At 28.0% G+C, this 14,301-nt stretch overlaps 2 protein-coding genes across 7 annotated transcripts in view; one reads left to right on the top strand and one right to left on the bottom strand.

Moving 5' to 3' along the window:
- Positions 1-7,447, bottom strand: part of LOC106678905 (uncharacterized) — a 32,535-nt gene extending 25,088 nt beyond the window's left edge. For 4 of the 6 annotated variants that reach the window (XM_014417748.2, XM_014417749.2, XM_014417750.2 and 1 more), the window contains exons 1-4: positions 7,069-7,447; positions 6,623-6,807; positions 2,031-2,308; positions 1,830-1,949 (exon numbers count right to left, since the gene is read on the bottom strand). In XM_014417748.2, coding sequence (XP_014273234.1) covers positions 1,830-1,949; positions 2,031-2,308; positions 6,623-6,807; positions 7,069-7,208 — 723 coding nt within the window. In that variant the 5' untranslated portion in view covers positions 7,209-7,447. Of the gene's footprint in view, positions 1-1,829; positions 1,950-2,030; positions 2,309-2,900; positions 3,260-6,622; positions 6,808-7,068 lie in introns of those variants that run through there. The other 2 variants (XM_014417751.3, XM_014417752.2) reach the window with 2 other exon arrangements.
- Positions 7,448-7,601: 154 nt separating this feature from the next.
- Positions 7,602-13,983, top strand: viaf (viral IAP-associated factor). The gene is made up of 5 exons (XM_014417753.2): positions 7,602-7,804; positions 7,874-8,006; positions 8,433-8,661; positions 11,320-11,528; positions 12,925-13,983. Exons 1-5 carry the CDS (start codon positions 7,799-7,801, stop codon positions 13,059-13,061), a joined length of 714 nt encoding a protein of 237 aa, XP_014273239.1. The 5' UTR covers positions 7,602-7,798; the 3' UTR covers positions 13,062-13,983.
- Positions 13,984-14,301: the final 318 nt, after the last annotated feature.

Genomic DNA, 14,301 nt, shown 5'->3' with positions numbered 1-14,301 from the left:
TATATATATAAACAAAGAGAAATGTCTGAAGCCTTTGAAGACAGAACAGGTCTGAGACAGGGAAATAGACTCTCACCAATGCAGTTCAATCTAGTTCTAGAAAAAGTGATTAGAAGAACATCAAGCGAAAATAGTGGGGTGCATGTTGAAATGAAACAAAGAGTCCTGACATACGCAGACAACATATCGCGGTCCTAAGAAATAACCAAGATGACATGGAAAGACTAGCAAAGACTATTAAGAGAAGCAGAGGAAATAGTCATGTAAGTGAATGAAGATAAAACAAAATATATGAATGTACTTCCAACTATAGGAATATAAAAAACAATGTGTATTAAAGAGCACTGTAACAGACTTGAATTGGATAAATCAGTAATTACAATTCAACTCACCTATGCAATAAGGAACCAATTAATATTTTTGTGTTTCATAAATTATTTTTTAAAGAATTTTAATTTCATAACAAGTACCTTCCTCTACATCACTATTAGATAAAGAAAAAGCCTTCAGTTTTGATGTAAAATGAAAAAAAATTATCCACATTGCTTATTAAGCATAATCAGAAAAATTCTGTTTGGTTCCTTATCACATACACTGGCTGGTTCAATTTATGTTGCCAAATCATAATAATAATGTACATATAAATTTTTTATTTTAACTAAATACAACAATTAATATCAAACTTTCAATTGAGTTCATTCAATCTATATTCATCCTCAAATCCAGCATTAGCAAAGCAATGCCGAGTCTGCTAAAATTTTAATAAATGGAAATTAATAGCCATGAAACCATTTTTCCTTAGATAAAAACCATTTATTAATATTTTTAAAAAAAACTTAAGAATACCTTAAGTTTACTTAGATACGATATGGTGAAAAAGAGGATTGATTTATCTTCAATGACCTGAGGAAAATAAAATCAGCCAGAAAGCATGATATGTACCCTATTATGAGAAATAAATGGCATCCCTAAAGGTAAGTATGAAATAAGAATACAATTTTACAAGATGAGTTATAACAGCGAATAATGAGACAGCCAATTTACCATAATTGCATTGAGAATCGAGAGTTGCTCTAATGAAAGAATAGAAAAGAGAATATTACTAAATATTATATCATTTAAGTAAGTAACAAATCAAATTTAATAAGTTATGCCCCCTAAATATTCAAAAACATCATATTCAGAGATAATTTATTTTTTTCTACAAATATCATTTTAACTATATTCCTAATAGGATTCAAGTGAGAAACAAATACAATCTCCAAGAGCTCACTAAGTATATTTAAAAAATAAATAAAAAGATTAGTAAAGTTAAGAACATCAATTAGTAGTAATCATGTCATACTATAAGTTGTAGTAATCCGAAGCACTCGCACCTGATTACTAAACAACCACCACTGAAATGTTAAAAGTGTAATAGAATATTAATGACATTTTCTGGAGTGACCGTTATTTAAATGTTTTAATGAAACATAAAACATCATAATTTTAAAAAAATTTGAAGGTGGAGATACTACAAAGCATTATTAAATTTTTAATAAGAACGTGTCATGTACCATAATATACTATACACAAATTACCAAGGATTCCAGTTCGATTGGGGAAAGGAGTGGAATAGTTGATATATGATATTCAAGAAACAGATTGGAAAAAAAACCAAAATAAAACAATTGAGATGACAAGTAGATATCATTCTCAAGAATTGAGATAGTTAAAAATTAGCAAATTGATAGCAAAAAGAAATTCAAGAAAAATGGAATGTTAGATTAAAATGCAAGTTTAAACTAGAAAACAAAATCAATAACAAGATTGGAATGGATTATACTTACATTATGTTTCTCAGGAAGTTCTCCTGTTTCAACTTGACACGCCATATCTTTACTAGTGGCAGTATTTAACTGTTCATGTAAGCCATCAAGTAGAAGAGCAAGAAATTCTTGACAATCATGCTATAAAATTTTAATATTAACAGAAATTTTGTAATAACCGATTTCTGAAAGGTATGAATAACAAATTAATAAGGAACAAACCTGGCGAAAATCATTAAACTGTGGGAAATGGGAAGCTAATGCCATTTTAAACTGCATAGGCTGAAATGTAGTATAACGCCCACACCATATCTTACGGGTCAGGTCGGCAAGACTATTTGTAAGAGGATGGTTTGGAGTACTTGGTGTTTTATAAAGTGCAATAGCTATTGGAGCTGTCGCCATCAAACATTGAATGCCAGCGCCCATAAAACACGTATTTCCTAAGTTACGGAGCCCACAAATCCCAGGCTCAGCATTACCCACACTGCCACCATCAACTGTAAAAAACAAAACAAAATCTATGGTAATATTAAATTATTAATGATACTACAAATTTAACAAAAACTAAATCTATAGATAGGCACCATAACAACACTTTATATAAGTACTTTCTTTATAAATGATAAGTGCATTTATCATAAATAGAATAGTCTCCTTAATATTGAGCCTTTCGAATAATTAACAATTATTTAAACATTAATTATATTTGGTTCCACTTATTTCTATGGTTATTTTGCAGTGAGGAAGAAATGTTAGGAAATCATTTTTTAAAAGAATGGTAATTTAGAAAACGGACTAAAGTGGTGATCAATAATCTTGATTGATCTCATTTATTTAAAAAATAAAATGAAATAACAAATGTCTTGCAGGACTTTATTTCTTCAGAAACTCAAATATATAGAATGAGAGAATGATGTATACAATCATGTCTCAATATTATATTCTCCAAAAATTAACTTTCAAGTAATAAAACTAGACACTCAAGTGATTGTAATATTTGCATTTGTAATAATTTAAAACAACAATGAAGGCAAAAACCTATTTAAATAAAATAGAATCCTAGGTATTCCTTTTGATAAAAAAAATTACTTCAAAACTTTGTTCAAAGCTGAATGAATTATCAAATTATTCCAATGTCGACAAGCACTCTGAGAATTTTTTTTCTTTTTAAAGTAGTTCTTACATATCCTGTGTATCGCCTTTTTCATTCTATCTTAAAAACCAACTGAATAAAGTGGTAACAACATATCTCCGTATATTATTAATGTTGATTCTGAATGGACTTTTGGCTATAATGGAAAAATATTAATTTTGGAAACATTTTTTTTCAGTTTTGAGGAAGGATCTAACCTAATTAACACAACTGTGATAATCCAAACAGTAAATTTTATCTTTCATACTTCAATAAACATCCCTAGAAATAGATGTTAAAATGTTAAGAAAATTAATAAAAAGCCTCACTTCATTTTCAAATTAATTTTCATATGTTTATAAAGCAGAGAACTTTTATTATTTGTTATTTATGATTAAGATCCTAACCAAAGATAATAATGAAACATTAAAAGTTAAAGAAAAAAAATTAATAACTAGAAAAAAAGTTGAAAAATCGAGTATTCGAATACGGACACCAAGGCAATTTTAAGAAATATACCAACAAGAGTTTATTATAAGAGAAAACAAGTTTTAACCTCATTAAATGTTTACATGCAAAACATATGTTTATTAAATATAATTACAATATTAAATAATTACAGAATTATTTAAAGCTTTAATGATATAAAATAAATTCAGGAATGCCTTAATATAAGCCAAGAAAAACAAATACATCCTAATTGTAGAACTAAAAAAAGAATTACTTGATTATTACCATAATAATTATAATCCCTACAAGTTGCAAGGATAAGTTATTCAATATGGTAAAAAAAAATCTGGTAAGGTTTGTGCATCACACAACTTTCACTTATCCATCCTACTTTTGGTAGAAATTGATTTCTGCTTAACTAAGGCAATGTAAAGCCATGTAGTCGCAATACTTCTTCTAAATACGTAGATAATTCATGGTGAAAACTACATAATGTCCAAATAATAAAACAAGAGAAAAAAATTAATTATTAATTTTAATTAGTTTATCCATTTTTCGTCACTTTCTCATAATACACATTTTATATATATATATATGTATATATATATAACACATATATTTTACTAAAATATTTGATTTTCTAATGGTGTACTATATTATATCAATATAAAATTCATTTTCAATTAATAACTATAAGACCTAATAAATCATTTCAAAAAACAAAAATAATTAATTTATTGACCTGAGAGGTCCATATTGAAATGAACCAGTAAACGTCAAATTCATGATTAAATATCGAAGAGAACAACTGATTTAAGGTATGTTCCTCTTTACTGCAATCATATTTTTATCAATTCCTGAAAAGGTTCAGGAATTTAGAACCATAGATATAAAATAAAATGTTAGAGGGAACTACTTTGTTTTCTTTATAAAGGGATGAAATCCACAAAATATTGATATCGATTGGAAGATCAGAAATTTAGCTCAGTAGAAACATTGGATTTGGATTAGGTATTGAGGTATAATGAAGGTCAATTCAGCAAGTAATTGACGCAAGTCAATTGAAGCAAGGCAGGAAGGCCATACTCAGCAGAAAAAAAAAATTCTCCAAATTAAGTCCAAAAATTTGTAATTTTTAATTTCTATTAAATTTGTATTTAAGGGTTTTAAAGGACCATGTTTTTATTTTTAAAAAAATAAAAATGTTTACCTTACTTAACTCTTAAACATCTTTTCTTTTTTTTTTTGGAATTTTTTATAAATTTAATAGAATCAGAAATTTTTCTTTTTCCCCACTTTGCAGGGCTTCATCAGGGGCAGGCAGGTCAGGGCATTAACCACGAGGATAAATATCAAAAATAACTAATATATGTTTAAACATATAAATAAACAGGGGCTTAGCAGACCCGAAGGTTGGATGCCAATAGTAATAATTATAATCAGCACAACTATATTCACTGATCCCCCTTCAAAACCCAAAACCACAAGATCACCCTAAATGCAATCATCTAACCCTTAGATCTTAGTAAATAGACTCAGCTCTTATTAATTTTTAATAGATTTGTTCATAACTAAGCCCCACAACTTAACATGGCTATTTAAACCAGTCTGAAGCCATCACCTCAAATGTGATCGATTAAATCAATAAAGTAGAAGTAAAAAAGAATATATTCAAACACCTCTAGTAAAGCAATATAAATAACAAAAGGAATTTAAAATTTGTTTTTGATAATGAAACTAAAATTAAACCTTACAGGTTTGTGCCAGGCGATGCAGAATTATTTATATCATAAAAATATTTCAAACAAAACAAATTAAGCTTGATGAAAGCCAGGATAACAGAAATCAAGTACTATACATCTACTAATGCAGAATTTGAACCAAGGCTGATAAATAAATTTTCCCATTAAAAGAACCAATTCCATCATGATAGTTAACATAAAATACTAACTACAAAGTATTAAATACTTAGTTTAATAAAAATTCAATAGTATATCAATCTACTTCACTGACATGTTACAGAATTAAAACACAATCAATTCAAATCAATAATAAAATTAAAATTGTTATTTTTAACAATAAAAAACTACGAGTACAAATAATTATTTTACCCACTGTACGTCTTGTAAGGACAATCTCCAAATGAATAATCTTTATGTACTGGAGAATCAGCATAAGTGCTAATTTTAAGTAACTAATTAATAAATTGATATCATATTTGACAAGTATTTTCGAAGATTGGCATTTCATATGACCTAACTAAGACACAATTTGAGAAGCACTACAAGATTAAAATAAATGAAATGAAAAAAAAGTTGTTTTCATATTGGCATTTTTAACAAAACATTCCTTGAGTAATACTTAAATACCAAGAATAAAATATCCGATTTGGTATAAATTCATAGTTTCAGTTACAGAATATAGTGCATTTTCAATGGTTTCACCTAACACAAACAAATTTATCTGGTAGCTAAAGGGATATCTTTAACAATAAATTGTTGATTAACATATTTGATGTAATAAATTGTTAAAAAATTAATTTTTACTGTTAACCATCTTATCATTTTATAAGAATTGGAAAACAACAGATGGATTCAGTCAAGTCTAAATGAGATAAGACTAAGCCTAACCATTCATCCCAATGGGTCACTAAAACCATAAATAAACAAGGTCAAATTTGACTAAAATTAGAGGATATAATAAAAATTGTTTACAACAACAAACAAATCTGATACTAATTCATTGGTATTTTAGTCTACAAACCTTAAATATAAGAGGTGAAATTAAGTTATAAAAGAAAGGACCTAAAACCACAAAGAGCTTTCAAACAACTGTAATTACTTTTATACTAAAGTAATGTTACTCCACTATCAATTAATTTTTAATGTTTAACTTTCTAAGCATAACTTACATTGTAGTGGAAGGGATGATAAATCAAATTGATAAACCAATATTTACAACATACTAACTAGAAAAACGGATTGAACCTTTATCACAGTAAACTTTATATATAATATATTTATAAAACAATAGTTCATTATTATGGGTATGTAACCAAACTGACAAATATTAGACAGCCACTAAATCTTATCTATGATAAGGATGAATGATCTAAACTGAATTTATTCGGTCCATGAAGCTGTGAATTACATACAAGTAATCAGAACAAACAAGAAGTCAGTATTTCACTAAGAATACTAATGTGTAAAATAAGTATAATAAACATTACGTATTGAGTCATCTTGAGCTTCATTGGCTTGGCTAACAGGTGAGAAGAGACAGTCAATTTCTTCTAATATTGGTGCGCTGGATGTTGTTGAGTCTTCAAATGTTACATCAACATTAGTGGATGGCGCTGGCAGTGGGATAGGAGGTAAATCAGGTATTGGCGGCACAACAAACTCATCATCTGTCCTAAAAGTAAAGTTGTGTTACACTTCATCTTCAATGACAAATTAAAGAGAATGAGAACAATTGAAATATGTTACCAATTCAACAAAAATAAATACACAAGACTATTTGTAAACAATAACAAACAAATGATTAAGATAAGATAATAAATTAAAGCTAGGGAAGGTGACATTCATTATTAAGAAGTTAATTGCTGTATAAAACTCTTCAGTTATTAATATTTCTTAAAGAACACTAATAAACTCGACAATATGAAATGCCTACCATGTATTTTCTAGTCCCATGTTATCACTTTCGAGAACACCATCTAAGCTCGGGGGGTAAATGGCAAAAATGTTTTTTAATTCCGAGTGATGCTTCGGAACATCGATTTCCGAAGATAACAGTCCTACATCACAGTCCATTAAAGGATATTAAAAAGATCATGCCAGTCACTAATCTACTTATTAAAAGAAATGGAATGAAACCGATTTACAATAAAATTGTATCCAAGAACGTTCATAACAACTAGCACTTCACTGATACTACACGTTACAGGTGACAGAACGCAAAGAGAAAAACTGTATGACAAGGCTTGCCAACACCGTTACACTCAGAGGCCATTAGGACACTGACGAATAATGCATAATTTATCAAGGAAGAAAAAATATTTAGGTTAAAATTAGATACATAATTTGTAAATGATAAGCTTATCATATAATCAATCCTAATGTATTCAAATTTCAGAAAAACCCCCTTAATTATTAGAGCATATGAGTGACCTAAATAAAAGCATTCTAGTTCTGCATTGAAAATCCGTACTGCATTTTTAATTTTAGAATTTAAAATGATTCATTGATAATTTATTTCTAATCATACCTTTTAAAAGTCTCATATCTGGGTAATATGACTCATTTGAGGTAGGTTATGTTTGAAAGTTGCCTTATAAGGTTATCTAAGTGTATTTCAAAATTCAGGTCAGATCCACTAAGTTTTTCCCAATTGATCGCTAACAATGCAGGTAAATTAAACTTTTTAAATAATTTTTGGTATGGTGAACCATAAATGTCATTAAACTCATTCTAATTAGGATCCTAATGAAGATACTGAATGGAATGACATTCTACGAAGCAAAGGAATTCTTCCACCTAAAGAAAAAGAGATTACTGAAGATGAAATTGTGAACTTAGTAGAGCAGACTATAAAAGAAAAACAAAGTAAAGGTAATTATGTTGCAAGCTTTAAATGACATTTTTTTTCGTAGTGTAAAAGCATGTGGACTCTTTGGACTTTGGTTTATATTCCTTTTAGGCAGAACGTGTTGATTCTATTTTTTTACATACAATCCGAAAAGTAATGAATAAAGGGAATAATTTTCATAATGCTCGTTTCTGAAAGTGAAGAAAGATAAATTAAATAACATACAATTATAAATATTTTTAATATTCTTATACACAATACACAAAATTTATGTGAGTTTCTCGTTAGGAGGGGCCACAATTTTTCTTTTACTATTTCTATTATTCTATTACTTATGAGAATATACTCTTTTAAAAGTTGTATCTTCAATTTTCAATTTATTGTTATAGATAGTTATGGCTTTAAACCAGAGCTTCCCTTTTGTACAAGTAATTTTCATGATTTTACAGAAGAGAAAAGGTTGGAAGATTGCTCGTTCGATGAACTCGATTTATTAGAAGATGAAGAAGATGAGAGAGTTCTTCTGGAATACAAAAACAAACGGTTGGCTGAAATAAAAGCTTATATGCAGAAGGCAAAGTATGGTCAAGTATCAGAAATATCAGGCCAAGATTACGTTAATGAAGTCAACAAAGCTGGTGAAGGCATATGGGTTATTCTGCATTTATACAAAACAGGGTATGTTTTATTTCTCAAAACAAGTCTTATTAAGTTTTTTTCTTCATTTTGTATTTAAGTTTAAGATTGACAGATTATTTATAAATTGCAGCCTTAAATTGAGAAAAATTATTTTTCAATTATTAAAAAATATAATAATCCTACATTTAATTAGCATATTTATGTTTAAAACTTAATTGTCCTATTTTTTTTTACTTTCACTTACCTATGTTTATCTTTTTTTTTGTTTTCCTGCTATGCATCCTTCACTGTCAGATAAGAGGGTCCTGCAGGTCCTAGCCAAAGTGGAAATGTTGAGATTCATTCCTTAGGTCTGTCACAAAATACATCCTGATTCAAACTTGCACCACTTTTGACTCTAGATTTCAAAGATGATGCCTTAACTGTCACACGCCCCTTTGATATAAAATAGGCCTGTATTATTTTTTGTATCTCAAATTTATTCTAAATTTGACAACATTCTGGTCAATTCTATCAGTTCCACCCATATTTTCATTATAGTACTTTATTGAATTTTCTTCTCCCCATTGAATGAATGTCTTCTTGTATTGAATAATAAAAATCCACCATTTGATATAACTGTGACAATGGAATTATTGTTCTATCACCAAAGAACAAAGGCATTATCCATGAATGTTATTTTAAGTTCCCCAATTGATTATCGGCATAACTTTACTGAAAGGTAATTGAAAAATTGCCCCATACTCATCTTTGTATTCATTTTTGAGACCTTTTGCCCCTCTGATAAATCTTAAAATCAATAAAGCATCCCAGTTTATTATTCTAGCACCAAGTCTTATATCCAAAATGGATGTATGAAGAACAGATGGTGGAACATTTATCTATCATTTTCAGCTGGAAAAAGTTGTGCACTATGTTCAGAAAGTTTTAAGATCTCTTATAATTTATAATTATCAATAGAATAAAATTTTTAAATACGATTATTATGTGGGAAAAAAATGTTTCTTTTGCCAGACTGTTTTGCAGTGCCCTTTCAGAACCTGTGTTGTGATTACACAACAATGACTTTACAGGTCTTTTTGAGAAATAAATACAAAAAATAACTTTGACTTACTGTTATACTTAATTTCCTCAAAGTGTTAAGATGTTACGAATAAATCAGCAACTCCTCAAAGCAATCTCACTAGGAATAGGAATTTCTATTAGCATAAAATTTATGGTAGTCTAATTACAAATAACAGCACTGATAATAAATGAAGCATGGAGTACAAAGAATCCCTAATTCCAAACTTATTGGCTAAATAAGTCATGTAAAGAGAAAAGATGGAAAATCTGTTCAGTCTCATCATTCCCTGTCTTGCCACCTTCTTTTTTTTTGTCTACTTTTCAGAGTGTTGCATTCTCACAACACTGGCCATTAATGTGTTAAGGCTCTCTTAATCCAGCTAACTAAATCTCACAAAATACTCTTTGTGTTTGTGAATAGCCTGGTTCAGAAATGAAAGTATGAAACTGAAATTAAGCATTTCAAATGGTTGCATGCTTGGGATATGACAGCATTGTTTTTACTTCAGCCAACTTACCATAGATGCCAGTTTATATCATTAACTTTATTTATTTATTTTTTTTTTTTTTATCATTTTCTCAAAAATGGCTCCAATGATTTTGATGGACCTCTTCTTATCAACAATATCTATCTAAAATTGAGTGGTCTTTAATATTAGCTAGGTTTTACCCTCATTGAAATAGTTTGAGAGCATATAAATGCTGAATTTTCAAAAATATTTCTTTTAAAGTACCTTAAATAACCAATCTCATTTTTAGCTGTAAGAAACAACGGGACAACAAACATGAGATATGAAAAAATTGTCAATTAACTAAGAGAGAAAATTAATGTTCTCATGATAAAATTTGTCATTTAACTAAAAGGGAAAATTAATGTTTTCTCGAAAAAAATTTGTCTATTTACTAAAATAGAAAATTAATGTTCTCATGAAAAAATTTGTTAATTAACTAAAAGAGAAAATTGATGTTCTAGTTTTTTCCTTAGTTGTTATGACAATAGTCAGTTTTCACTTTTGCTTAATTGTTAATTTTGAAATATATAGTAAGGGAAAGTATTACTACCATAAATAATGAAGTAAGTGTTTTGACATGTACTAGAATTAATTTAATCCCAATGTAGGATGATAAGTGATAGAGTTGTGTTATGCATACACCATATATATATCAAACTACATTTCCTAAAGGAATCTATATACTCTGCCATAGAAATAATATATCACCTATATTTAATTAAAAATGATAATAGTTTAGGTAAAACCATAGGTAAAATAAGATCGAGATTAAATTTATTTATTTTAAAAAAAAATGATACCTTAATTAGTTTTCTTATTACCATATGAAATTCTATTTAACCAACTCCATCAGTCATATTCTGATATATTTCCATTCTTCTAAAACATTCAGCTATAATCAGACATCCTATAACATTTTTGAAAATAAAATCGGTTATTTTCTTAGTGAATTATAAGAAATCTACAGATTCATTTAATTCAGAATTATATTTGATTTAAATTAAAAATTATATTGTGATTCTAAAGTTGTTTCTTGTTAAGTTGTTTCTTTTTAATTAATTTATTGCTAGTAATTATATAAATGTATTTTATCACTCATTCATGTTCTTTTATTTTCTAGGATACCTTTATGCTCACTTCTGAACTTACATTTATCCGAATTGGCGAGGAAATTCCCTACTGTCAAATTTCTTAAAAGCATATCTACTACTTGTATTCCTAATTTTCCTGACAAAAATTTGCCAACCATATTCATTTATTTCGAAGGAGAAATGAAAAAGCAGTTTATTGGACCTCAGGAATTTAGAAGAGAAGATATCACATGTGAAGGTAAGGATAATAAATGTATTATTTTATAGAAAAGCTTTTTCAAGATTATTAATTCAGAAAACTTGTATCATACCTCTTTATAGTGTAAGTGAGAACGTACTTTCTGTAGCAATAAAGGCTACACTATTTCTTTGCAGTTACATTATTATATTTATCTATATTAATTTTATTTTAACCATAACTCAAGCACCTATCTTATGTCTGCATTTTAATGTATCTAAAAAAAATCAATAAAACATACTTATACAGTAATGATCTGTATTGGTTTATGAAGTGGAGGTTGTTTATAATTGAATGAAACTTGAAAAATTCGGCCTTTTCTACTGATATTTTTGACTCTTCTTTTTAAAAAACCAAAGATTTTGACAATTTTTGATCCTCTCTAGCTAATCTCAACTTGTCCACCTTCTTTCTTAGTTAATATACTTAATTTTTTGCAGTTTTATTGTGATGATAATTGCCTTTCGATTTAATTTAAGGTGAAAACTCAGTCTTTGGCCTAATAGCTCTCTAATTACCCTTTTGGTATTTTTTAGTATTACTTTTTGTTTTGTAAATTTCATTATAATTATAGTTGAACTTCTGGAACTTATTTCTAGCTTATTTCTATTGGAAACATTTAGCTGTTAAATTTAGTAACCAGTGCTCACCTCAGGATTACTGATTATTGTACTTTTTTTTTTTTTGCGAGATGGTTAATTGACCTTAACTAATTGAAGGAAGATGGTCCATTACTCGGAAGGTGGGATAGGTTAGGAATAGTTTTAACAACTGGAAGGAAATTAATCCTTCTCTTAGAAAAAATTATTTGAAAAAGGAAATGTTTTGAACCCTAAATGTTGGTCAATTTTTATCGTATCAGTAGAAAGACATTAAATGTACTAAGAATAAGTTTTTTTAGCTTGAAACATTATCTTCCAAAAGGTGTTAGTTTGATCTTTCTAAGAAACTGCAAATACATACACAACTTGTATTTTCTGAAAGTGGCCTTTATAATCAAAGAAACATGCCTGACATTAATAAGCAGTCCATGAAAAAAAAGAATTCCCAACTAATTTTATCTCTAGGTACATGAAGGAATCAGTATACAAATTATTAAAAAAAAATTAAATGGTCAAGCAACCATTCCTGTTACTTTTCTTTTGGATAATATAGGTATAATGGATAATATATTATAACCTATAATATAAGTTTATCAATAGATTTTTCTATTGATATAATTGGTATTGGAATAAAAACTGTTAATGTAATATATGGTATCATAAATTCGTACATTTATTGTCTGATTAATAAATAAATACTTCGACAATTCATTGCACAATGAGTGTTCCTATTGTGAAACATAACCACCCAATGATTTGTTCATATTTATATTGATTGTTAATTTCTATTTCAGAATTAGAATGGATGTTGGGAAAGACGGGAGCAATTCAAACTGAAATTGAAGAAGACCCTAGACCTAAGCCAAAGCCAAGGGATATTTTGTTCACATCTCTCAGGAATGAAGTTGGTGGTGACAATGACTGGTTTTAAAATATCAATTTTGCTCAAATTGAATTATATTTATTTATGTTTCAAACTTTTGTTTTAGAGCTATATTTGTTTTCTATTGGACTCTATTCAGTTCTTTATATTTTTGTCTTGCGTGGAAAAACATTTTTGTATGTTGATTTATTTATATTTTAATAATCTGTATAAATCAAAATTTTATACATTTTTTTTATTACCACAAATGCCAAAGTTGTATTGTAAATAGATTAAGTTATTTAAAAAAAAAAAATCTATTTTAAATCTTCATAAATGTATTAATAAAAGAAGAACCCAGAAGATTCTTATTTTAAAAAAATAAATTGTCATTTAAGCCCTGTCAGGCTATTTCATTGAGGATAAGACCTAGCTGATATCAAAGATTATTTAATTCTACATTAACTTGTTGAGTTAAATCAAAATCTCCTTGTAAGGCACTCCTTGTAAGTCGATTTTATAGAAAAAGTTGCTAGCTCATCCGAGGCATATACCAGTCTTAAATATGTAATTTGAGTATCGCACAACTTAATACTTTTAAGCTAGGCTGTTCACACACAGGCCATTTTGCAAGATTATAAGAAGTATTTTTTTGGACTCGAGGAACCTTAAAACATATATATCTGTCAAAAACTCAAATTCAAAATTTTTCACAATCACAAACTACGATGGGAGCCTTACAGTAAAAGTTAGTACTTAGCCTCGCATGAACTAGGCTTGCTCTGTACATAGTAGACAGTGAAAAACTTTATCAACATTTGTTATCTTTGGTGGTTAGGTTCAGTCTAATAATTTTAATGAAATATTTGTTAACTCTGAGAAATATTTATTAATAATTCTTCCAATATTAAATGGAATGCACCAGATTGTAAGGAGATATTTTTTTAAAGTATTAATATTTGTAATATAAATATAAACATTGATAAATTAATTTGTTTTTTTTGTAAATTCCTTCTTTAATCTTCTAACTTTTTCAACTTTTTAATAATTGAAATCAACACAATGAACTGCAAGTTCCAATATAACATTTATATTGTTATATTAATTTAAGTTAATACTCTTTGAGATATGTGTGACTTATAAGAGGCATTGATTCGAATCCAAGGATTCCACTTTAGTTTATAATAAATTATTATCAAACATATAAATAATCTGTTTCTGCTTTGATGGTTGAGCTGTTAAAGTATTTTTTTAAAATTTTAATTAAATCCTCTGATGTAAGACAATTCATATATAAGCAATTAAGAGT

Source organism: Halyomorpha halys, unplaced genomic scaffold (assembly GCF_000696795.3).
Source record: "Halyomorpha halys isolate HHAL.00 unplaced genomic scaffold, Hhal_1.1 Scaffold167.1, whole genome shotgun sequence".
NCBI classification, from domain to species: domain Eukaryota; kingdom Metazoa; phylum Arthropoda; class Insecta; order Hemiptera; family Pentatomidae; genus Halyomorpha; species Halyomorpha halys.
This window is presented reverse-complemented; position numbering and strand designations above follow the sequence as displayed.